Source organism: Tenrec ecaudatus, chromosome 9, assembly GCF_050624435.1.
Source record: "Tenrec ecaudatus isolate mTenEca1 chromosome 9, mTenEca1.hap1, whole genome shotgun sequence".
NCBI classification, from domain to species: domain Eukaryota; kingdom Metazoa; phylum Chordata; class Mammalia; order Afrosoricida; family Tenrecidae; genus Tenrec; species Tenrec ecaudatus.
The window spans coordinates 103,024,126-103,050,928 of NC_134538.1; the positions used below are offsets into that span (position 1 = coordinate 103,024,126).

At 44.1% G+C, this 26,803-nt stretch overlaps 1 protein-coding gene across 2 annotated transcripts in view; it reads right to left on the reverse strand.

Moving 5' to 3' along the window:
• Positions 1-359: 359 nt before the first annotated feature.
• Positions 360-26,803, reverse strand: part of DYNC1I1 (dynein cytoplasmic 1 intermediate chain 1) — a 351,049-nt gene continuing 324,605 nt past the window's right edge. Inside the window, exons 14-16 of one of the 2 annotated variants that reach the window (XM_075558388.1) lie at positions 24,895-25,035; positions 20,576-20,701; positions 360-1,324 (exon numbers count right to left, since the gene is read on the reverse strand). In XM_075558388.1, coding sequence (XP_075414503.1) covers positions 1,214-1,324; positions 20,576-20,701; positions 24,895-25,035 — 378 coding nt within the window. In that variant the 3' untranslated portion in view covers positions 360-1,213. The remainder of the gene's footprint in view (positions 1,325-20,575; positions 20,702-24,894; positions 25,036-26,803) is intronic. The other variant, XM_075558387.1, reaches the window with a different exon arrangement.

The following is a 26,803-nucleotide window of genomic DNA, read 5'->3' on the forward strand; positions in this document are numbered from 1 at the left end:
TCTCCTGCAGAGTGGCTGGTGGTTTGGGATGGCTGATCTTGCAGTTAGCAGGCCCAGGTGCAAGCTCCGCACCATCAGGGATCCCTGGATGGTGCTGATGATGATTGTGTTGGGCGGTTAACCAGAAGGTCAGTGGTTTGAATCCACCCAGGGGAGTCTTGGAGCAAGGAAGGCCTTGGTAATCTACTTTCATTTGCAGCCCTAGGCAGCACCGTGCCCATAAGCACCCGGAAGCTCTCTGTGAAGTGGAGTAGGCCTGACAGAAACCGTGGTTTGACACGGTTAGAATCGTCTCGACCCTGCTCCTAGCGGGATTCTGAGTTGAGTCAGGCTTTCCGTGAGCAAAAAGACTTACCCACACCGATTCCGACCGGGTTTGGAACATTTTATTGGCAATACTAGTGTCGTGTTTAGGAACCACAGACTTGTGTCAGACTGTATCCGCTTGAACGACAAGTATCAATGGTCAACTATATTTGAAATACTGTCAGAGTACCTAGAAATAATAGGCATTAAAAATCATTCCGTTCACTGGAACAAGCCTTTAAAGATTTCATGTCCTCAGCGGAATTGGCATACTGTAATTGTTCTTTGGAACTTAATGTAGCCGCACCAGCCTCAGCAGCGGCAGAGAGACAAGGCAGTCCTCTCATTATGCACGTGCTCTAGGATCGTTTATTTTAATGCTTTCAAATAAATGCATTCCATGCAGCACACCACAATAAATAAGGAGCAGCAATGTTCTTATAGTAAATCCATTCATAACGCGACTCACCATGTGAAACGCCACATCCCAAGTCTTTGGCCCTGTCCCATGTCATGAAGCACACCACATCTGCACCTAATCATATCTGGCTTCATATGGATTTAATAGGACGATGCCGTAAGGACCTGCAAGCACACAGTTAACCAGAGGTTTCCAGCTATTAAATACAGCTACTAAATAGTTAAAAGGCAACAACTAAACCCATAAAGAGTTTTGTTTTGTTTTTCCCCTCCCCTTCATTTCGAGACAGAAAAGCTAGACAGACATGCTCCGGTGCGTTTCTGGTGGCCAGCGCGGCGGGGTGCGTTTGGAACATGTGGAGCGAAGCTGGCGCGACGGGGCACCCACACTGTCACAGCGATGCTGACACCGAACGGGCACGGAGCACAAGTGGACACGAGAGCTGTAGGCCCGGAGCGTGGGGGGCTGGGCTGCGGCCGGTTGCCACTAGGCCGTTAGTTCAACGGCGCCTTCCTCCTCGCTATCGGCCCTGTTGGCGCGAATCTCCACGAGGGTCCTGGCGAATCGGGTCCACTCATCGTTGTGGGGGACGGCCAGCTGCAAAGCAAAGCAGAGGAGAAGTTGACGTTGGTCGTTGACCCGGGCCGCGCCCTGAACCTGCCTGCCTGCCGCCTCGCCCCAGCGAACCAGCTAGTCTTCCTCCGGGAGTCAGGGCGTCCCCGTAAGGCGAATAGACTCAGGTGGCTCTCGGATGGAAATAGCACTTCGGGCGATTTCTAGAACTTTGACCACTCGTGTAGACTCCTCAGTTACATGGGCCACGTGAGAGGGCTCTCAGCAAGGGCAACTCCGAAGGCCAGGTGCGCAGTGAACACGGCAAAAGGAAACCCCAGCATTGCCAGCGATTTTGCAAGAACGATGCTGTTTTTCTTTCTGGTCATTGCCGTCGGTCCCTACCGCATTGCTAACATGCATGGCAGGGAATACCTCACATACGCAAAGGAATCGGAAGAGTCCTAGAGACCAGGCTGGGTCTGTTAAAACTAGCCTGGCTTGGGGTTGGTGCACCTTACCCCTCCAAGTGACATCGTGCATTTTTACATTTGAAAGAGTTCTTTGGTAGTAGCTTTATTCAATACATACAATATTTTGTTTGATTTACTCCATAAGTAGATAACCAGGTCCTTCCTAGCTCCACTGAACCCTGTCTGCCCATGGGGGTTCTGCTGGTACCTGAAATACTGGGGGGGAGGGGCGCTTCCAGCAGCACCGCAGCACATACATGACCACAGTCTGACAAACCAACAGATGAGTAGTGGAATCAGGGCATCGGAAGATTCAGTCATCTTACCAAGCTTGCATAACTAGTGAGTGTCAGGACGCCTGTAATCTGGTTCAGGCATTTGCACCCCAGTGTGCAATAGTGATTCCACCCTCCAAAGGAATTCTATTAAATTTCTCAAATAATGTCTTCTTTCTTGCACAATTCAACCAAGAGGAAATTAACGTCACTCCTAAGGCAAATTACCAGTATATAATTTCATTAGCTGTAATGATCTCCCAGTATAACACTGAAAAACACATTGTTTATTAAAGTATTATGTAAGTATTTGGAATAGAAAAGAGACTTTTTCAAAGATGAGAAATGGCATTGAGTAAGAGTCTGGATGGTTTTCATGTAAAATGAAATGGATGTAGACCTTTTAGGTGCTGATGCTATGAATGCTCCCTATGTAGGCCATAAATATTAAGAACACACATTCAGTCCCAATCAAGATGCATTTAAAAAGTAAAACATTTGAAGCGAATAAATCGAAGCTTCGTGATCACTTTTACAGCTGGCAAATACTCCACCATGCAGAGCCAAATGATTTAAACTTTATATTTTTATCACAACGAATGATATTCCCAGGCACTATCTGTCCAAGACTACTTGTTAGAGAGCGGCGTTGCCATTCTGTGAAGTAAATGCAGAGATGGATGTTCTACTGTCAGAAAACAAATGAACAAACCCCAAATCCGTTGCCCTCAAGTCAATTCCAAATCAAAGCAACCTACAGGACATAGGAGAATTGCAGGTTCTAAGTCAGACACCTCTATGGAAGCAGACTGCCATTTCTTCCTTCTGCAGGGCAGCTAGGGGGTTTGAACAATTGACCTCTGGCTTGGCAACTGGGCAGTAACCCGTGTGCACCAGACCTGCAGCCCTGGGCTTCATGCTGAGTCACACAGAGCCTAGAGGAGTGAGGAGAGTTGCGCCCCGGGGTTTCTGAGACGGCATTTCCACGGGAGTAGACAGCCTCCTCTCTCTGGCCCAGAGAAGCTGGTGGGTTCGAGCTGCAGACCTTGAGGAGAGCAGCTCAGTGAGTGAAAGCACGAGATCGAGTCTCCCCAAAGCCATCGCCGTCGCAGGCCATTCTCAACTCATCGCGTTCATCTTCTGAAAACACGTGCTGCTTCCTATACTTGTTTTCAGACAGGTTCTGGCAAGACGGCTCATTTGGTGTCTGAATGACCTGAGTGGTTGAATACGTTCTTTGTTATCGAAAGGAAGCCGAGTATCTAGTCAGGCAGCGACAGTTCACAGCGGGCTGGATGCTGCTGGGCACCCATGTGCTCGCTCGGTGCATTCTCTACTCTCAGCTCTTTCCCGGTCTTCCACGACATCACGCTCTGCTCTCACGCTTAGAAAATACTGCACTTGGAAAACGAGGCTCCCAGAGTAAACGATACAAAAGAGCTGACAAAAATTGTAAGCAGGAGAGCCCGTATCCTGTTTACCTGGAAGAATGGGGTCACTTTTCCTCTCCTTCCTCTGGGCTCCGAAAAGTCCACCCGAAAAGCACACACAACAAAAGCCCAGGACGAGAGTCATGTAAAAACTGCAAACTCATTATGATTACCCGCTCACAATGGAGAGATTTAATCTGTTCTATTTTTCTTGTGTACGTAGCCCTGCTTTCTGTACGTTCTATTTGCATCACTTCGCCTTTGCGAAAGAACTACATTAGTAACAGTTTTCACCTACTGCAAGAAATCCGAAGAGGGTTTTTAGCTTTTACTAAAAAAAAGGTGAAAAGCGAACCGAGCGTGCAGGGTTTGTCTTGCAGGGTGCGGTGACAGAGGCAGCCTCCCTGGGAGCCAGTCCCCCTTCTCCTACCCGGAAGCACTTCCAGCATCTCAGCATCAAGCCGCGACGGCTTTGACCTCTGTCCACGAACACTCAACACTAGTAGGATTTTAGGTTTTATGTATGATTTGGTAGGTTATTTGGGGGTGGGGTGGGGGGGTGTCGGGGAATGCTCAGCAAAGTTTCCCGTATGAATTAATGCTAATTGCTTCTTTGCTTTACTCCATTTCTGTTTACAAAGAGGCTTCATAGATGCTAAAGCAAGGTGTGAGGAAGAAGCCAGATGCTGCCCTGCTATCTGAAAGAATAGCGTTTGGGTTCTCAAGGGTCTGTCTTACAACAGGCAGCCATCGAAGCGAGAGGTCAGCTAAGTCTCCATGGAAGGAGCATGCCGGCGGGTATGCTCCGAGGATTGTAAATAATACCATTCAAGATCAGAGGAAAGAAGTGCACTAGAGCTTAAATTCTGAGGCCCAGGTTTGCAGAGGCAATGGGTCACAGTGAAGATCTCAAATCAATTTGTAGAGGCCCCCATGCAGATGAAGCCTGCCTTGTGGGCCCGCGGACATTGATTACGGATGGGAATAGTTTTGCCCTCAAACAGTGCATTGGAAAGTGGATTACTACAGATTAAAACCAAACCAAACCAAAAAAACCTACTGCCATCGAGTCCATTCTGATTTATGGTGATGCTGTAGGACAGGGTAGAACTGTCCCTGTGGGTTTCAGAGTCAGGAGTGGAGAGTCTCACCTTTCTCCCATGAAGCCATGGTGGTTTCAAACTGCTAACCTTGAGGTTAGTAGCCCAACGACTAACCACTACGCCACCAGGCCTCCACTGTAATGTTAGTTATGTTCAAATTTAACGTATTATCATTTTGGCTCCCTTTTGACCCATTTTGAATCTGTTCTAGTTTCTATAATATTTTGCTTTCTTTTGGATTGAGGTGTTTCTGTTTATTCTATTGTTTCGTATTGCTTTATATGAAATCTAAGATAGGTAATACAGAGATACAGTAAGTAGATCAATAGTTCTTGCGAGGGAAGTTGGGGGCTATTAGGGAGCTAATAATAATGGGTAACAGAATGAAGAAAGTGTTCTAAAATTGATTAGGGGGAGAATCTCATAACTCTTTTCAATACATTTAAACAAGGAATTGTATGGTATATAAATTATATGCCAACAAAATGTCTAACAAAAAATGCTGCATAGAGATGTTTTATTTTCAGATAGTGGGGAGAGACCTGCAGAAAATGAACATCAAGCTAATATGCCCTGACTAGATAATGGGGAAAGTCAGGTCTTACTATAGAGAGCCTATTGCTCACAAAGTGCTAAGTTTGGCTCTCCAATATCAAGCTATAATGACAACTGTAAGCTAACATATGAGTACACTGTTCTTTGTAAAGTTTTACAGTTTCCCCTCGGTAGTGGAAATGGTTGGCTCTCAACTACTCATCAAGGGCTGGTGATTGGAATCCACCCAGTGGTGTTGAGGAGGAAAGGTCTGGCCACTCCTTGTGTCAGATTGTTGTTATTCTGGGCCTTGGAATCGATTCTGACACAGACTCCAGGCAGAGTAGAACTGGCTCTGTAAGCTGTCATCTTGACGGGACAGATCACAGCCCAGCTTACAAAGCTCCGACAAGCAGCTGGTGGGTGCCAGTGGCCTGCCTTTCAGTGAGCAGCCATGCACTTGACCCCTTTGCCCGCAGGGCTCCTTGTTAGAGCTGTGGAAATCCGGAAGGAGTGCGGTTCTACACAGACGCACACGGAGCTGCCCCGAGTTGGACGTAACTCAAGGACAATGGATTAAGTTATTGGCTATTTGATGTTTTATTGACTAAAGAAACAACATACACTAAAATGAATATATATATATGCAAATAATTTCATGTAGTAGAATAGCAAGACTGTTAAGGAATAACCCTAGTAAAGATCGTGCAACATTAAGGTGTGAGTATGTGACTAAACAAGAGTTTGGGGCAAAACTGAGTATCATTTATAATGTATGAAAGTGCACACTTAATGTTTCAAATGTTAATTTTATCAAATTTAAATGCCTGGTCAACAAAATAACTCCAAAATGCAACTATACTTAACTTTTTCTGTGAAAGTAGGACTGATGGGATGGGAAGGATCATACTTGCCCTTAAAAATACAGATTTTTGGCTTAAGTGGAGAGTAAATGTTTTGAGACTGATGAGGGCAATGAATGTACAGATGTGCTTTACACATTTGATGTATGCATGAATTGTGATAAGAGTTGCATGAGCCCCTAATAAAACAATTAAAAATACAGATTTTTAAAAAATAACTTGTTTTTGTGAGAACAAGTACCAATGCTCTCACAAAAGATTTTATAGTATTCTAACATATATTGACCCCTTTTTGTAGTCTAAAATTCTATTTAGGTTGGGGTGTCATTAGATGTTTTAAAAAATTGTCAAATATTTTCTCTCTCAAATACAGTAAGTTTAATAGAACTATTATTTTCTTGCTTTGTTTCCAGAGTAGAACATGATGAAAACACAAATACTTCTAGAAACTTAGAATAAATTTACCCACCTCATCCTATTAAGACTTTTTCTTCTCGCTGCCTATAAAAATAACCCAAGATGATTGTGATGTTCGATTTAGAAGGTGAACTGCAGACGGCCTCATTTTTAGAATTAAATATCACCACCAGGAAGTATTTAAAATATAATCTTAGCTTGAATGTGTGAATGTGTATTCACAGGCTGTTTCCACACCCAAAGTAATAGCTTCTGACATGTGAAGCACTTGTAGGTAAGACCAAACAGGTTTTCTTACAAACAAGAAGACCATCCTTTGACTTAGCAAGTACCAATGTCTCCAGCTACCAACAGCTCTCCCCTTTGGCAGTCTAAGACTCTTCTCACCCGGGCCTCTCTGACCACCCATGCCCCACATGGTGGCTCAGAAGTATCAACATATCAAACTCCCTCCAGCCCAGTTTTAGCCCGGTGAATATCAATGATTTCATAGGAAAAACATTGGTCCAAGTGTCCTCGGATACAGAATGAAATTCTTCGTACGTTTTCCCATGGAGCGCATCTTAGTCTACTCGCGTCTCCTTAAATCATCACTGGTTGAGTACCAAGGATAGTCCAGGCACTAGACTAGGGATTAAAGACAGAGCAGTCAACCATTTTGGCATAGGAAGACATAATTTCACCTGTAGATGAAATTAATCGATACATTTCCTAAGGTTAAAAATATGTAAAACTGGCTTGTTTGCTTTTTTCCAAGTTCGCTAGTGTTCCAAAGATGAATAGCCTAAATCTTACTTTTTTACAGTGGCAACTTGCCTTTCCTGGAACACGCTGCATGTCAAGCAAGCAGAGGAGAAGAGGTGCAAATGGCATGTGAATCACATCGCTTCAGCATTCATTTCAAGCTTTAGCAAGGCATTAGAGTCTAAATCTGGAGCACTGCCATGGCCCCCCCGCCCCTGAAAAGAATGGTTTAGAATAATTTCTAGGCCATTTACATTTGTGATAGGAAAAATATTCATAAATTTCTAATGGTGATGAATAATTTCAATCAATTAAAAAATCTATGAAGAGCAATGTGGAGAAAATAGCTAACACAGTTAAATCAAGAAAGGCTCATAAAAATTGTCCAGTACTGCTCTGAACCAGAGCGGATTTGGAAACGTGCTCTGCCTTCCAAAGCATCTCCGGACTGCCCTGTCACAGATCAGCTATGACTCTGATTTTCCAACTCCTTCCTATACTGAGCTCACCGATAGCCTGTTCACACCCAGCTAGATGGTTGTTTTTGAATTATCTGTTAACTTTATAAGGCATTTTGATGCCCCAAGCACTTGGCTATGGGTCCTGTGATAATAAAACCATAGTTCTGTAGGGGATCATCTTTTATAGATATGATACGACCTATTTTTACAGCAAGGTTGCTAAGGCTAAAGATAGCTTCTGAGCTAGCAATTTGGCCAAAAGTAGGAGGCAAAATGACCCTCAGATATGGACAGGAGCCTTCAGTCCTGGTCTCACTGGCAGTGGTCAGGCACTTAACCTCCCATTCTCTCAACCGTAAAGGAGAGATGATGAAGTCGAACCCCTTTATCAACAGAGACGGGGAAGAGAGGAGAAAGGCATTCTAAGTGAAAAAGGTACTACACATTTCTCATAGAATAGGCATGCTTTCTTTTTCTCTTTTTTGTCACTTGAATACGTTCCTAGAAACCTAGACGGCATGCATCTCCATTCTATAGCATTGTGTTTTACAGGGGTTGATTCAGATGATCACTCAGTGTGGATGAATAGAACAAGGGAGAGCCCTCTCCGGCACAGAAAGTAGGACAGGGAGCCAAACGCCTTGCTCACGACCAGGGAAGTCTCATACATTAGTGCCAGGTAGCAGGCGGCCTCGCCCCTTTAAGCGATGTCAGCATACCACGGGACACAGTAATGTGTGTTGAATTACCTGCTAGAAGCTTCTAAAGATAGTTTTCAATCTTCTAAGTTTCAGATCAAAAGTTAACAAAAAAGCCACGTGCCAATGTTGTGAGGAAATTCGTGAATTTTTGTAACAGGTCCATAAACACTCTTCCACTGCTCCTCCAAGCACACACAGAAATAATAAGAACTGAGCTTCTGATGCAGGGTCCTGGCAAGGCCTCATTGCCTGACTGAGCTGGTGGGGGCTTGTACAAGCTGCCTGGCCTCATGGCGGAGTCACCCAGCATTGGCTCACTGGGTCTCTTACCTGGACCATCTGTGTAGCATCCATTGCGGATTAACCAGATATAAATGAAAGGAAAGGCGCCCTGGGAGCACATTGGTTAACGTGCTCAGATGTGAAGATTTGAGGGTTCAAGACTCCCAGCCGCTCCTAGGGAGCGAGACGAGGCCGTTTTCCACCATCCTATGGAGTCACTGCGTCCCTGGGAGTGGGAATCGACTCAAGGGCAGTAGGTTCTGATTTGGGTTTGGAGCACGGGGCTAGGGATGACTTTCCCTCCACGCTTATCAGTCAGATCCTGGTTTTACTCCAACTCTACTCCTTACTTGCTCTGGGTTCCTATGACATTCTGAACCTAGATTAGGATTCTTATGAAGTTGTAGTGTCTCTGATCTTTACTTCTCCACTGGTGAGGAAGGAGTCTGAAGACTCATCTGTAGGCCTGCAGTGAAAATTAAATAGTAAAGTATAATGAACTGAGCACAGTACTTGGAATATTGTAAACCCTGACTGGCCTTTTCCTCTTTTTAAATTTTTTTTCTGCCTTCCTTTTAAATGCTTAGTTCCTTCCTCTCCAATTTTCTTGCTTTTGTTGCCCATTTTTCCTTCCATTTTCTTTTCACCTACATAAAGGTGCATTTTTAAAAAGGGGTTTCTGTTCTAGTTGATCATATTTGATTCCTTAAAAGTTCACCCAAATTATTTCTTAACTCAGTTCAACAATAGCTACCGTAATTTTTATGGGTTGAGGGGTGGAGGAGAGGGTGAGTCCATTCGGATCACACTAAAAATTCTCACACTGCTTGTATTGTTCCTTAAAGAAATTAAATTTAAAACCCAATTATTCCTTTGAATTATGGGAGCACGCACACACATACACACGCTGTTTCCCTTTTTCACATACTTGTATGGCCAGTACGACTTGACCTAGCTGTTTCCCTGTGATGGCATTTTCCACAGCGGGGTTTTGTATTTTTACCTCAAGTTGTAAGACTTTGCAACCACTGACCATGCTGTCATAAAAATCAAATGGCTTTTTATAACCAAGGTTAAACATACAAAGATCATTCACATGCTCCATTTTACAAGTGCATGGGCCACCGGTCCTCAGTCCAGGGCCCCTTCTTTGTTCGTGATTTCAAAGGGTTTAGAGTATCTGGCAGCTGATTTTAAGGAGCGACATTATCTGCGTTAACTCCCCCTACTTCAACACTCTTTATTGTTTATGGCAAAAGTACCTGTCTTGGGGGTTATGTAATACACAGTTTAAAAACCGAGCTTCTGGCCATCGAGTCAATGAGTTTGATTTTGAATTCTAATTTCAGCAATGCCCCAGAAGGATATTTTTGCAATAATATATACATTTGACAAATATGTATATATGTGTATGTATATATATGTGTGTGTATATATATATGGCATTCAACTTGTAGGAGCCACTGCAACTTAATGTAAAAATAGGTTAATTTAAAAAAACTTGGTTTAATAAGACATCAGGAAAGCAGTCCGCAATTTCAGCTTGGTTTCCCAGCTACATTAAGCATGGCAAATGAATTAAAATGAGTAGCACTCAAGGTTTCAGGATAAATATTCCATGGGTGTGTGGTTCATCAGCATCTTTGTAATCTTTCAATTAAATGGGGTCATTAAAAAAAGAGTCTGTGGGATTAGTATGGTAACCATTGACCCCACAGATACACAACGTACATCTCCTGTATTAAGCGAAATATCAAAGTTTTCTATTAAAAGTGTGTCCCAAGTTTTCAGTATAATGGGTGTCAATTGTTAAAGGCATTAACAGAAAACAGTAGAAATGGATGCTGATTTCTAAAGAAAGGCTGGCCAACCCCTCTAGGCTCTCAAAGCATTGTAAAAACTCCAATTATTAACGGCACCCATATCCATGAAGATTGCGGACGGGCACACAAACACGCGTCTGTGTTCAGTGGAAGCCTATATATTTTTTTAGGACAATTCCCTTTGCCACACACACAGATGGAAGCAAAGTGGGAGGTAATAAGCAATGAAACAGCCCCGGGAACGACCAAGCATACCCGCTTCAAATAAATACAGCTCCCCTGCACTTAACTCTCCGGAGAGTCTAGCATCACTGCGAACAGTGGACGAAACCTCCGGCCAACATTCCAAGCCAGAGTGAAGTACACAGGGGTAAATGCGCCACAGTGTTCTACCACAAAAAGACATGCTGTGTGCTAGCTTCGTATTCAGAGCTGTTGCAGAGAGGGGGGGTAGAAGTTGCGTTAGTCTCCATTCTCTGGAGTCTGCTGTTACCAATCGGTTGACATTTCTGTGAGATTCAGCAGCATTCTAGCCTAGGGTGTCTGGTGGTATCTGACTCTTTTTGGTTAGGAAAGAACACATTTCTTTTCATCTGAAAATCCCACCCACAGGAGACCCCCATCCTTCCCACGCAGCTTGAGCTCCATCTACAAAGACCTCTTTTCTCGATCATGAAACGACGGGTGGAGTTCAACATGTGCCTTAGAGGAACACTGTGTACGAACACATTGCCACCCGATTAAAAAACAAACCAAATAAATGTAAGGCATAAAAGTCTAAAGTAAATGGGAACAATTATGGGTCGAGATCAATTTTAACATGGTCAGTAAATATTGTAGGAGAGGAGTAATTTAGTATAAACCCCATTCTTAAGAAATTACCATTTTTGAATGAGAAACGCGTTTCATGTTAAATCCTACCATGGTTATAGGAAACAGGCAAGATAATGAAGTTTTTACATGTATTTATGTGTGGGTGGGTGATCAGGGGGGTGGGGCTGTGACGTATATAGGGAATCAGATAAACGGAGAAGAAAGAGTTAAATCCCAGATGCATTAAAATCTTATCAATCTCTTTTCTTCAGACGTCTTTTCGGCATTACTTTTCTAATATTGGAACAATCAATTTTTCTGTCTAGAAGATGGAGAGAATGCTAAACAACATTGGCTGATGGGCAACGGTGGAAAATAAACTTGTTCAACCTCAATTACCACACTTTTTCCATAACACAAAAGTTCTAGAAAAAGATAGGGAAAAGGGAAATCCTGAACTCCTCCGGGTGACCTGTCCGATTAGCTGACTGAACATAATCTCCCCACCCCGACGCTAGTCACTACAGGTGTTCTAGGGAGTTCTTAGCAACCACTGCACCCGAGCAGTTTTGACCAAAAGAAGAAAAGAAAGGCACGCATACAGCTAAACACCTTAAAAACATTTACCAAGGAAACCAGAGCAACGTCATTCCCTCCTGCTGACCGTGTGGGCCCCAGAGAGGTATCTTTATAGCGCAGTTCGTGATTTACCATGTCTATAGTGTCCCAAACCAGCAAAACGAAAAGGAAGCATTTCCCCAGTGGTTTGACAACTCTCTGAGTCACCAGCCATGTTTCATCGCTGGAGTGGTCAAGGGCTCGGTTTTCAAAGCACAGGTGGGGAGGGGGGCGGTGTGCTCGCAGAGAGGCTGTGGAGCAAAGATTGGCACTCTTTTCTAAGTATATTTCTAAATATCCTTCTTCGTGCAAATATAATAAAATGAGTGGCCCCCCTCTATCAAACTACAGTCAACGCAGAGGCTGCATTCAGAATGCGGTGCAATTAAGCTTTCACCTAACTCCCCAACTTCCACAGCGGAGTCATTCAGCCGCCCATCATAAATGCACGGAGGGCCTGGTAGGTGCCAGGCACGGGCTAGACAGGGTGATTCTGTGGCAAGAGATGACTGCCGAGTATTCATTTGATGTATCTTTCCAAATATCAGAAAAGCCTTACTGAGGAATGGGATTCACTAAAGGGGAGTCTCCCATCTGAGTCTTTCCCTCTCTAAATCACAAGGTTGTGTGTTCTTTATAGTTATAGGTGGCATACACTTTCTATCACAAGATCCCGCATGTGGAAAACAATGAAAGTAAAACTTTACATCAAAAGGTTGAGGACCCTTGCTGGCCCTTAAGAGAATGGAGAAGGTGCCCACGGGTCAGTTTTCTATACGAATCTTAAAGTAAAGAGTGCCGCGTTTCTTCTTAAGCGTTGATATTCACCAAATGATAAGTAATTCATGATTTAAAATTTAAAGCGCTTCCGATAGCTGACATTCTCAAAACTTCATGCAAACAGTTCTTGAAATCGGGGTATGATAATGTGTTCACTTCCTCATTCTGCAAGCCCAGCCTCCATGGTATATAAATATTTACACAGAAATATGCAGCTCTTTGATTTCACTTTATATTTTAGAGATACAAATGGAATCTCACACACACGTTGGAGACAAATCACTTCCCATTTCTACACAGACAAGCACTAATCTCAGCTCACACACCATGGAGCAGCTTCACTCTCGGCTGCTCGAAACTGTGATTGGAGGCGACTGCTCTAAGCAGCAATTTTTCAAGACAAAATTTAGCAGTTTTGAAATTCTGAAACTAAACACAATTTTGTCAGCCATAAAAAAAATAACACTATAATTAATGACTGCTTCAGAATCCAAACTGCTATTGAAGATGACAGTTTGAAACCATGGAAGAATCATAGAGATGATTAATTATACAAACTGGTTCTTGTTTCGGAAGGTTTATATTCATAGACCATTTATCACCAAAATGAGACCATATTAATTTCATTGACTATTGCAAATGATTATAACACATTAATTTGAGTTTAATAAAATTAGATATTAGGGGTTTCCTTTCATTTAATCAGCTACTCCACAGTACATAAAAGTCCTCACTATTTTCTCCTCAATTCAGGGGGAGAGGGGAAAGTCATTTGAAAAGATATTAATCCTACTAAGTCCATTTTCATAAACTAATGCTTTCTGAATGAGTACACTATATAGCAATTAGTCTAATCATGGTCTTTTACATATGTAATTATCAAAATGAAAGTCATTGCTACTATACTTACTATAAGATGAATAATTACAACAATAATTTAATAGAATTAAAAGTGCCTTTTCTTCTCTTTCTAAAATTCAGTACTCTTCCTAGAAGAAATCAAACTAATACTAAAATTACAATCATGCATTTCCCCCAAATGATTTGATTTCAAATACATATAATTTATCATGACAAAGAAGTGGATTAATATATACTATTTCAAAGTGATTTATTTTTCTAATTATATTTATTAGAACTCCAAACCTGCCTAAGCAAATATGCCTTTGTGCTCTTGACTTAGCTGCAGAGTAAGCGCTCAGGAAAGAACATAAACACAACACTTCCAGGAGACTTTGCTTCTATCTAGGGGCCATCCACAGAACCGGGCATTTGAATTTCTGGTTGTTATCTCAATACTTAGCATCACAAAAATATTTATGCCCAAGTCTCTTCTATGGCAAAAACCTCCAGAAGCAATGAGCAACAGCTTAAGAAAATAATATTGTTTAGTCACTGGAGGGGAAGCTACTACTTACTTGCAAAGACTTTCAAGAATCGAGCAATTAACTGGGGCACTCATTTAAGGAGAAACTCCAGAGTTTGGGGGTGACAGTAACTGGACTTTGCTAAGCTGACACCATCTCTGGGAGCCTCTTCTGACAGCGGACCTGGTTTGGTCATCAGCATCGGGTGATGACATCAGAAAGCACAATTCAATCAAAGGATTCCAAATTAATTTTTTTTGTCATCAAGAAATTCTTTCTTTGAATTCACCTAAAATAAAACCAGAGCAAACCAGTTGACTTCATCTTTGATGTTCTTCTCAGCTCCCTTCCCAAGAAGAGGGATTTGTGTCTATTCAAGGCACAAGATTCCTTCTGGAGAATCAATGGAGGTCGAGTGACCCTGAAAAATGCCAGGGAGTCCCCCAAAGCAAACGATGACTACCTAAGTGTAATCCATTTCACAACCATGAATGTGCTGGATATATCGGACCACCCGGACCCTATTTAACTCCCTGCATTTCCAGCTTATCCGATGCTACTACATGGAAATGCTCTTTTAAGTTCAACAAAATTGCACGTTGAATTGCTCCTCTTTTATTCTTATTCTTGCTGGCTGGTATAAAAACAAAACAAAACAAAGCAAATGTTTGAGACATTCCTTAATAGTCCTTATAGATTCCATCTTGACCATCATTTAGAACCCAGTCTTCTTATTGAAATCTCAAATAAACTTTTCATCTCAGCTTTAAAATATGTTCAAATGGACTTTAAAAAATCACATTCTACTTCCTTGATCTCTCATACTCATCTGTATTATACCCTATTCTATTTTTCCCCCAAAGCCCTTTAAAAATGTTAATGAATGCCAAATTGATTAAACTTATCCAATTCCATAATGGAATGCTTTCTCTGGGCCCTAAAACAGTCAGATCAAACAAACGATTTGAAATGCTACCAAAATTCAGGCTTAACATGTAAAGATCTAGGCACATTTTCTTAGGTAGTTAGTGAGCAGGATACCAAACAAGCCAAGCTTGCGTGAACAGATTGATTCACTTCCAAATTACAGTTTTTAAATTGCCATTTTTATTTTGCAAATTCTAGTTTAAGCCGAAAACCATTTTTGGAATTTTATCATTTAATGGCTATAAAAATATAATCAGGGATTTGAAACGGAGGTGTCTTTATCCCAACTGAAAACAAAATCTTCCCTGGAAGAGGTTAATGGAAAAAGAAATAATAGGAGGTTGAAGATAAACTGCTTCTTTCAAAACTGGGGCTGCAAACAGCATTCTAACTAATTCACATAAGCAGCCAACATAGTTGTTAGGGGATATTTATGACAGCCGAATCTGTGTGACAGCCGCGGAGCATGAACAATGGCAGCGGGTTTTCTATAAAACACATCTGCACGAAAGACAGGTAGCTAGGCCTGGCTATCAATCATCCAAACACACGAATCATTCTACACCACTGGCCAATGCGCTGTGCACATCTGCGCTGGACAGAAAAAGCTTGCTATTTGGTGCAGAGCCATGGCAGTGAGGAATCTTTATTTTTAATTCTTTCAAATATGTGTGTTCATACATCATTAAAAAAATACTCCAAGCATGATTAACAACTCTGTCAGAGCCAGCTGAAGCCAAGTGCACTCAGAATGTCCAGGTCATGTTTGTAGTTACTTCATGCTTTGTTATTTTGCTATGCCTGCATTCATGAAGGGTACATCTCGAGCCCAAACAAGCCGCTTGTGTCCCATAGTGTGGGGAGGAAAAATCCTCGGGACTGACTGAAGCGAGCTAGGTTCACTTACATTTTACTTAAAAACAAATTCTAGTCTCAGCACATGAAAAAAGGGCTCTTGCGATCGCTGCCTCCAGAAGTAACTTTTCAGATGTACCCGGACAATGAAAACGCTGGCCAAATAATAAAAATGGGTCTCCTCTGTCTCTTGTGGGATTCACATAACTTCCACTTATGCTAATGGGAGGTAAGCACCTGCTCAGCAAAGAAAATAGACCCCTCTCTGTGAAAATGGATGGGTACAGTATAGTTTGTAGGTACAATGTTGGAGTCAAGCAACCAAAATGCATGCAATATAAACAAAGCATCATGTGGCCTGCCTGCAAACATTGCTGCTGATTTATGTTTTACTTTCTTAGTCAAGGTCACAAGGTAAAGGAATACTCAAGTCATTGTACCTTAAACATAACCCCCAAAGATGAGGCGGGCAGCACGCGGGGCTGGGAATGGGTGGTGGGCGGGTGTGTGCGATGGCGGAACTCAATCTGGCGGTTGCAGTGAGCTCATTCACAGCCTGCTGTTTACTTCTTCGAAAGTTCGTAATCAATTGCATCAGTAAGTCTGGATTCAAGCCATTGCCCTCTGCCATCATCTTAAAGTCATGGAAGATAATTGTACATAATAGAGGAGGGCAGGATCATGGGGGCACTGTACTGGGACTCCCTGTAGCAGCTGCTGCCGCAGCTGGGACAGGAGATGAGGCAGACGGTTGTTAGTGACTGGTGACAACAGACTCCCTTTCTCCAGCGCCCTTGCCGTTGAGTGCCAGGTCTCACAGGAAGGCATATTTACGTGGATTTCAATGAGGACATCTTCCCTGGCAGTCACCGGGGAACACTGCACAGTGGGGCACCCAGAGCAAGCCTGCCGCCCTCCCTGCCAGGAGGAGTCAGCATCCCAGGGACCTTTCCCAAGTGATCCTGTACTTTCAGGTGAAATGACACTGCGAACCAAGCAGGGCTGCCGGGAGGAGAACGAGCATGTCCAGTACGGTCTCAGCGCTCATCTGACGGGCTCCGGATGCTCGTCGGCGTGTCCCCAGCAATGCGGTCCTCGCGCTACACTTTTAAGTAGTCTTAAGGAATAGGTAATAAGAGGACCACATCGCATACACGCCCTTTCACCAAATTCCTCAAGATTTCTCCTCTTTAATGAGAGAGGTCAAGGTCAAGATTTTTCACTTCTGGTAAGCCTTGGGCGTGGCATGAAGAGCCACCTCCTTGTGGACCAGGTCTGCTACATAATGTGTGGGCCTTGGTGTGAAATGGAGACGCAGGGCCCTTGTGCGGGGACATGGCAAGACAGGACAGCGGAGCATTAAGCCAAGCGCAGGCGGGTGTCAGTGAAAGGGTCAGCCCTCTGAAGCCATACTTGCTGGTGGAGCTGTGCCCGGACAAAAGAGAGCCGGCTGCCTCCTTCTTTCCCACCAAACCGAGGTCTCGGTCAAATCCACCATGGGAGCACGTGTGTGAAATGTCTCCCCACAGGCAGGCACCAGTTCAAGGTACCAGAGTCCCACGGAAAATGGAAGAGCAAAGTGCACCTGGTCCTAAAAGGACCGTTACAGGATAGGACGGCTCACCTAAAAGGGTTTCGTTTTTCTCTCCTAGAAGGTTCCACCAACAAGGCTTTCCCTCCAAGGCCTTCATGACCCCGGTGAGGGGAACGGGTCTAAGGAGGCCCAGCGGAATGATGTTGAACACAGGGGACGGTAGCTGACGCTACAGGCGTGTTGTCCCTCAGTGCCATTTTTTCTTTCTCCTTTTAAAATTGCTTCTTGCTCCATCTCACCAGCCACACGGCAGCCTTCGATCTGACCTCTGAATTCTAAACAGGCCTGCTCTCGATGACGGCGAATCTGTCTGGCCCTGCTCTCTGCAGTTTGGGCGACTTGGAAGGCTACAAAATTCCTGTCTGCAGGCCACCCTCCTCTTCTAAGTACAGCTGTGGTCTGCCAGTTCTAGGCGGTGCGAGCGACAACAGTAATTAGAATAATCTCAGCATCTGCCGGAGAAGTGATCCACCAGCTCTCAGAAGTGGGCTTCCGCTAAGCCTCAGCTGCAGCAATGTCAGCTCCCCTCGAGCGCACAGTGGCTCCCCGAGACCTGGTCTCCAGAGGGAGCCAACAGTGCGCAGAGGTCAGCCAAGACTAGAGAGACCAGAACTCCCTCCGCCCGTCGAGACGCGAAACCAATATAAGATTCAGATACCGTACACAAGTATTGAGGAAGAAAAACCACCACCAACAGTAATTAAGGAAACCTTGCTTCATTAACTTTGTTTGTCTGGGTCACCTACGGTGTTGTAGATGACCAAACAGTGCATAAGCCTCCCCTCATTTGTGGTCACTCAGAAAAAGACTAGGAGATTATAATATTACCTACTCTCAATAAAACAGTATGGCCTCCGCCCTCCCAGTGGAGAATTTGTAGGGATAAACAACTCTACAAATTGTTTGGCCTATTATATGTCGGAGAGATTTTTCTATAGGCTGTCTAGACTCCAGACAATAGGCCAGACCGGCCGATCGTTGCAGACATTTCTATAGTCTGTAATGTCACTTACAGGAGCAAGGGGCAATAATACAAAAATGAAAGCCAGCCTGACCCGCCAGCACGGCAGTGGAAATCCGAGTCTAACAACACTTTGCAACTTAGAAATGATAGCCACTCAGAGAGAAGTTTCAGTAGCCACATGGGTGCCGAAGCAATTTCTGAAAAATCATCAATCTTCCCCAAACATGAGGCATGGTCCAGCAATTCCGTCCATTGGTTATAAAAATCACTGTTTTGCAGAAAGAGTTCTGTATATGCGTTAGGCTGCTTCCTATTGCACAGAGCTGGTGTGTGTGTGTGGGGTGTGCATATATCATAATATAACCTTATACTCTTTCATAATGATATTTACGGTCTAAATCAAGACTTTTAAAGGGCCTTTCTTGAGCAAACCAGATTGCTAAAATATTCTGTGATTTTGCACTCTGGGGCTATAACCAAGAGGGATAAAACAGTGCACATAGTCTTAACGAGAGTTAAGGGAGTGCGCGTAGGAACAAGAGAGGTAGGGAAAAGAGTTCTGAAACTTCCTCTGCTTTCCACCGCTTCATTTCTCAGTGGGCCTCCGCACGGACTTCTCTCTTGCAATTGCACTTGTTGGGAGAACGACAAACAAAGGAAGGAAAGCACAACAGGGAGGGAGGGAGAGAGGGAAGGGGTAAAGGCCATGTTTTGTTGAATTCTTTATATTCTTCTTCACTTGATTTTTAAATTTTATGAAAATGACACAATCTAGAGTGTTTGCTTTTGTTGTTAGTGCTCGGTTATATCCTGATGAAGATCATAAAAAACATGCCTTAAACATAAAGAATACCCATGGAAGAAAATATTGCCCTACCATCATTGTCAATGGTTTTACTTGGGGAGCCTTCTCCTTCCCAAGGACACCACACTCGGCCAAGAGTCACCCGGCCCTTTGCGTGTTCACCACTGGGGATCAACACGAGCCCAGCCTTTGTCACTTCTGGCCCACAAGGTCTTGTCAATAACGTCACTGAGGCCTTAGGCTGGAATGGCTCAACCTGTGGTTGTAGGAACATCTAACGGAGTATGTAACGTGGGACACAAACCACGCGACCCTTCCACTTGTTCTATGGAGAGCTGGACATCCCAGAACAGAAACTCTCCATCTCTAAAGTCATTCCATCTCTGTCTCTGACTTTTAAAAAAGAAGACGGAGCTGCGCCAACAAAGAAACTTTACGATATAGCAGTGTATAAAGTGTCATCAAGAGTTTCATTGTGGAATAAGCCGCCTAGGATTGCCAAATTCGCAGCGTGCTGAGTGATGAAACCATAAAGCACCCTTCTCAGTGTGACCAGCAAAACCCATCCACCAGGCACTCACGGAGCTCTTCCTGGATCCAGGACTAGTTCTTATGCATACAGCTGTGGTGCATTTCCCCCGGAATGCAAATGCTAGATTCATATTACGCCAAAAGAGCATTGCACAACACTCTCGTTTGGTTGGCAAGCAAGTTCGATGTTTTCTCTGTCTCTAGGAAAAATTCTTGAACCTCATCAGAAAGGAAGGCTTTTGTCAACACTTTTTCATATAGTAAAAATAAACAGATAGGCTTATGTGTCATTGATGGATAATTTCATATTAAATCAAACCAGTATAAAAATTCAAGTACATTTATTCTACATAAAAGAAAGTGTTTTTTGTTTTGTTTTCTTTTTCCTTTTGGTATGTGTCATGGCATTCAGGCACACTTTCTATATCACGTATTAAGACATACGAGAGAGGTATCCATCTCACATGATAACTTTGGGGTACCATGAAAATGGTACACAATTCTGGCTCATCTCAGCCTTCTTGATTGGCTATTGCTCTTCGGTAAAAGGGAAACCAGATACTTTTAAATTCAGCACACCAACGAACACCGCTGTTTCATATTCGAACAAACACACTTCCCAATTCAGTGCCAGCGAGAGGCAGTTAGCAAACGTTTTGTGTTCATGGCACTGATGGGAAGTGCCATGCTCCTCACAGGCTAGCTGGGGACTCCAGGCGCCCTAAAAGGAGCTGCGGTCATTAACTAAAGTGTCCTATGATCGGAGACAGAGGGCCAAATTAGGCCCTGAGGAAGTCTCAGCCAACTCCCACTGAAGTCAATGGAAATTTTTGAACGCACACCTGGGCACTTGTGGCCCACAAGGTCCTGCCAATCATTTCACTAAGTCTTTGAAGGAGACACACAAATACTAATAACACGAAGATCTCCACGTACCTCTCCAACGTCGTAGATCCAGATACGGCCTTCTGAGTCCCCCACAGCGACTTCCTTGCCGGCTTGAGCCCAGCGCACACGGTTAAGGGCAGACGCCCCCTCGATGGCCACACTTGCTGTTGGAACCTGCCCAAAGGGTTATGGCAAATAAACAAAAGGATTCTCAAAATGAGCTTTACAAGGGCAAGTTCCCCTGGCGGGGTTCCCCCCCCCCCCGCCCCCACGGCCTCCATGTGCGTGAGGTCATGCACATGCCCTGTGTAGGGGTGAAACGGGGCTCTTTGTTCCCAAATCATGTGCCCACTGAATGGAGGGGTAGTGCGGGGGGACATCCTGTTCTTGTCCACGGCCGATGGGCTGTGCGTGGCACACATATTTTGCCGGATTACGCCGAGTATGTGCCTCCACCATAGATCCAGCGCAGAGAAATGTGATACTTTATGATCAGGTCGAGATTTATGGGTTGAAGGAAAGCCAGATTTCCGGGTTTGCTAAGACTAGGGATGCTCTACGGGGCAGATAAGGGTGGTGGAGAAGGGATAAATTAATATGAACGTTCGGGGGAGGGGGCAAAAATCTCCCATAAACATGAACTTTCCCCCATCTCATCTGTAATGACACGAGCTGAAGGAAAGCAAAGTATGCAGGTGAAAAACGGCAGAGTTTGAAATTCTCTCGTTTTGTTTTGTTTGTTTGCTTGTGTTTTCTTCCTTCCCTCTGTGTTTGCTTCCTCCGGCCGTGCCAGGGCGTGGTCGCTAACGTGGCAACATCGCCCGGGTGCTGAGAACCCTGAGCAAACGTAGCTTCCTACTCCAGGAAACTGCCAGACCTCTGAAAAGAGGGGTCATTATATTAATAAGTATTACTGTGAAAACGGTCTATGAACCTCAGCATTTAGAAAAAGAATTTTGTTGTGCCTGTGTCATTAACAGCTGGGTAAATGCTTGTCTTTGAGGTTGGGATTCGGTAACTTTACAACCAGCCTTCTCGAAGGATTTTGGGCAGCAAATACCAGGCCGCCAGTCAAAAGGGAAAAGGTAATGTGAAAACAAGCAGACGCAAATAGTGAAACCAGGGCACCCGAAAGCAGCTCGTGCCACTGGTTGAGACCCGTGTCTAATAAACCTCTCGTATTCGGGTGGAAACTCGACATGGACTGTGACTTAGCACCCCCGGGCACACTGGTGCTCGGGGAATTGAAACCATCTGTTTATATGAGCTTATTGACCCAATACCTGTCTTTAAAAATAGCAGTAAAAACCTCTATCATAAGTAAGTATCTATGTTTAGACATAATCTTGAAATCGATAAAAAGTCTTTTACCTGCTTGAATCACCGAATGTCACTTGTGAACCAAAATGTAAAACTAACGGCCCCAGCTCACTGATTAAAAAAGATATGTACAAACGTTCTACCATCAAGTTGCCTGCTGTGCATGCTCAAGCCTGAATTTTTAACCAAACTTTTGAAGGTCAAAACAATGTGAATTTAGATGGACCGTCTGTACACTTTAGGGTTAGTGTGCAGCCCAGAAAACAAATCCTCCATTCAAGTAGGGTGTTTTCAGATTCACTTTTTAACTCCCTAACTTACAAGGACCAGACAGGATCCATTCTAGCTGCCACCCAATTGTATCGATGAACGGTATTAATTCTCTGATTTTTTTACCCGGATGGATAACTCAACATCTGAACAGAAAGGTGTGATTTTAATATAGCACAAAATCAAGCTCAGAAAAGCGATGCATTTTAATACATTGAAAATGACGTGTGGTGTTTTTTTTATAGCATTTTCTTTATTTCGAATATAAGTAATATAATGGAGCAAAATGGAAAGAATATTTGAATCTTTTAAAAATTATTATTTTCCTAGAGGCATTATAAAGGTTACTGCAAAAATGACTGACTATCACAGTACCATGCTTATAACCTATGCTAAAAAACACATTCTGTGCATGAAGGAAATGACAAAATATATTTGCCTTAATGTGACCTTTCAAAAATTAATAAATCTATAATGAAATAAGCCATGTGTTCTCTTTCTTTCTCTCTCATATTTTGTTTCCCAAACGTGTCCACACGTTTCCTCTCGTACGCCTCCGTCACCACTTTACTGGCACAAGCAGGACGCAGACAGCATGGAGGACTGCTTCCAGCAAGGAAGTCAGGAATGCAGATGTAGGGCAGTCGGGACCAGCGTGGGGATCGCTGGGTGAAAGCGCAGGAACTTGAACAACGTTGAAGCACTGCTGCTGCTCAAGCCCTGGGAATTCAACTGCTTAAAAAAAGAAACATCGAATTCCTAATCTGACAAATATTTGAAAAATGCTGCCCCGCTTGCTGGAGGCAAAGATAATTTGAGGGTTAAAAACAAAATGCCCAGCTCATTCCTGGAGTTGACTTTGTCCTGTTCTTGGGGACAGAGGATTACATATTTCATTACAGAGCTAAACGGATTGCTTGCCCCCAGTGATGATTTCGGAAAACGGTAGAAGGTGTATGTGGTGGGTTCTTGATACCCACAGAAAGAAGGGAAACTCCGCGGTTGGCAGTGTTGAGACATTATTTCATTTTTACTTAAAACGCAGATCCTAAGAAACAAAACAGAAGCCGTTCTCTAGGCGATGTTTAAGGAGTTTGTACCACACTGTGTGTGTGTGCTGGGGTGTCATCTAATCATCACTTTTGGAAGCATGATGTCAGAGGTGGTGGGTTCAGAAGTCACTCTGGGAAAATGTTTTGCCTCTGGTTGCCTTCAGTAGTGTGTTTTTGCTTTGCTCTGTTTTTGTTTTTATTCAAGCAAATAGAAGTAACACGGTTGTAATCAACAGCGACGAAAGGCTGTGGGAAACCACTGCAATGTATGTAGGACAACATTTTTCTATGAAGAAAAATACTGCTATAGATATTTTGGCATCAAACATAAGAGGCATTCCACATCCTCGGTCTGTTATGAGGATCGACAGAGATGCTTCATTGCGCAATTCTTACCCCTGGCACATTGCTCTTGTGATTAAAAGAAAAGTGAACTTAAAATGGAAAGAGTTTACAAAGATCACTCTTGGGCAGGGATTAAAGGTGTCTGTGTCATTGTAGCACACAAGAGCTCTGCAAAAGTGTCTGAAGGATATTTCCTCTCTCTCTCTCACACACACACACACACACACACACACACACACACACACACACACACACACCCTCTACTTGGGACGCCTGCGCCTCCTCATCTCCTCCAGCTGAAGGCTCCCTCATTAAAAAGGCTGAGTTGCTTCCTGCTCCAAACACTTCAAAAGACTTTGCTCTTGGTCTCCACTTGACATACAGTCAGTCCCAGCACTAGTTCCTCTACCTGTGCATGCTTATGTAGGGCAGCTCCCCTGGACCCGAAACTAAGAAACGGTGCAGACGCTTTTCTTTAATTAAATGGAAGGGCCTTTAATATTCAGTGAAATAAAAGACCTGCCCCAAGTAGCTTAGAATTTGTACCTCAATAATTTTGAGGGTGGGGGAAAAAGTTTTTAAAAAATCACGCACGCACCATAAATGTTAAAAATATATCCATGACATATCTGGTAAAGCAAAAAATTTCTCTATTATTTGTTGCTTTCAAAAATGTGTATTTTTCACTTGTGAACGACTCTGAACATGATATATATATATATTACACAATATGTAAATATACTAGCGAATTTGATATGCGTGGTCACAGTTAGAAACTGTTGTAAAAGTCTGATTTGGAGTTCACTACCTCTGACAAGGAATATTTACCTTGTAAAACATTAAATAGATCATAGACCTAAACATTACTAAAAAATAAAGTCAACAGAATCTTTTATGGATTCAAAATAGAAATGGTGCAAACAGCCAACCTGGGCAAACTGGTCCTTTTAAGGAGCCTGCTCTAAAATCGGAGTCTACAAAAGCGTCCTTTTCCAAGTGTTTGCCTATAAAGTTATTTCAATAACACTTTGGGGAAAGAAGAAGAAAAAATAAAACCCAACCACCCCAAGCCCCGCCTGTGTCCTTTCCCTTCCCACGGGGAAAGGCACGGACACAGAGCGCGATGCTGTTTGCAAAGCAGGGCCATCCACCGTCCAGGATCTGCCAGGGCGGGAGCTGAAGAAGCGCTTTTTGGCGCGGCATCTGCCGGTTCCCCTCCGGGCAGAGGGGCATGGGGGTGGGGGTGGGGGTGGGGGTGGGGGCGGCTGCTCCGCCGCAGCTGGAGGGTCTGTCCACACAAGGCCCGGTGGAGGCAGAGGCCGCGGGCCGAGCAGGGTCCCCTCCCCGCCCTCCCGGCCGCCGGGCGCCTGCGCCGCTCACCTCGGTGTCATTGTTGAGGTTCCAGAGGTCCAGGCGCCCCATGCCGTCCACGCAGGCAAAGAGCGCGGGGTGCACGGGGGACCACATGACGTCGTACACATAATCTGCGTTGTCTTCAAAGGAGTAGAGCGGCTTGTTGTGCTGTAAAGCAGAGAGACCGTGAAGACTTTGTGGCGCTGCCGCCGCCTCGGGCTGTCTAGCGAGCCTAATTAAAAACTTTGCACATCCACCGAGTGTCATAAAACTCCCCGAGATGAAAGTGCTCGGAAAGGTGACCCGGAGCTTTACTGTGCTAGAACTGTCCGGTGGCACACAGCAGTGCCGCCGGGGGAGGGCTGTCCGGGGGGCTGGGGTGGCCCGGCGCGGGCAGCGGGCGGCGGCGACATTCCACACAGGTGGACCCGACGGCGGCGGCCCATTAGCTGGGAATTCTCGCCGGGCTTCGCTGGCGACTCGCTGGCCCCGAGGCCCAACGGAGCCGGACTCGGACCGCGGGGACGCGCTGGCAGCCCGGCCGCCCCAAGGCCTTGCATCGAAGACGACGCCTGCCACCTCGCGGTTCTCAGCGGTAGCTGCAACGGCCGACGCTGTTGCCGGTTCCACTCCAGGCCCAAGTCCTATTTTAATAGCTCCTCAGCTATATGGGTTAATGGAGGGGCAGGGGGACACTTTAGGGGAGAGTGGCGCTCTTTGGGTGGGGCGTGGGGGTGAAGCATCTGTCCTCAGACCTTGTCACCTTACATAGGGCTGGTTGACCGAACACAGATAGCTTGGTGGCTCGTGGTAGCACCCTTGACCTAGTCTAGGCCCCCACCTTCTAGAAGTGTGTCTATTTTCTAGATCACCCAGACCCTCAAATTGATGTTTTGGGGGAAAAGGTATGAATGCACCCCCATCGCGTACAAATGCTTCCCTTCCAGAGGGGTGCAATAAATTAAAACAGCACTTTGGATTTCCAGTGAACATTGTCACATCAAAATAGCACAGAAGTCAGAGGCAAGTTTGAAAGTACACCAGAAATAAAATGTAATTGGACTTCATGAATTATTCATTCCATCTGGCTTGTCTTATTCTAATTTCTGCATAATGGCTTTACTAATCCCTGATCAATTAATGTAAAATGAAATTTAAATGATAATGAAAGCCCTAGAGATAAAAGAAATTAAATATTCTTATATCCTCGACAGAAATCTAAACAATGGGAGTCCCCCCCCCATGTCTTCTTCATCCAGTCAGCTGTCTGTATATGCTCCTCATCAGCCTGTACAGAAGGCCAGTATAGGACGGAGTAATGTGCGTGTGTGTGCGCGTGTGTGTAATTGTTCATGCGTATCTATATGGTACAAACAATTAAATTCTTTCTGTATAGAGAGCTCAAAGGATTTATCTGTAGAGAATCAGCCCTAAATAGTAGACTGGACTCCCAAAGTGTACTGTGTGTGAATATAAAATGCACACTAACACATGTGCTACCGTCCAAGCCCAAGAACTCAGTATGGAGATGGTAAGCCTTCCAGGAGCTCAGGTCCCCGTGCAAACGTGAAGGTTATGACTGTGAGCTATCACTCGTTCCATGAGCTGCAGTGCACTGACACTGAAGAACCACTGCTCAGAAGGGGAGAATCAATATGACACATTAAGAGCAACACAGACGATTTTAGATGGGACGCAGCCTGTGCTTGTGTGTAAGATATCTTCTTTTGAACTTAAAAACAAGTCTGATGGTGAGGCTGGTTATTGGAAAGAATATATATATATATATATATATATATATATATATATAGCATTAGGAAATTTAAAAAATGATAATTCAGTGGATGCTCACCTTCTACTTTTGGGATTGATTTATTTTTATTGTTTCATGCTGACCTATTTGTTACATAGTATGTGTGCACTGTGTTTGGAAAGA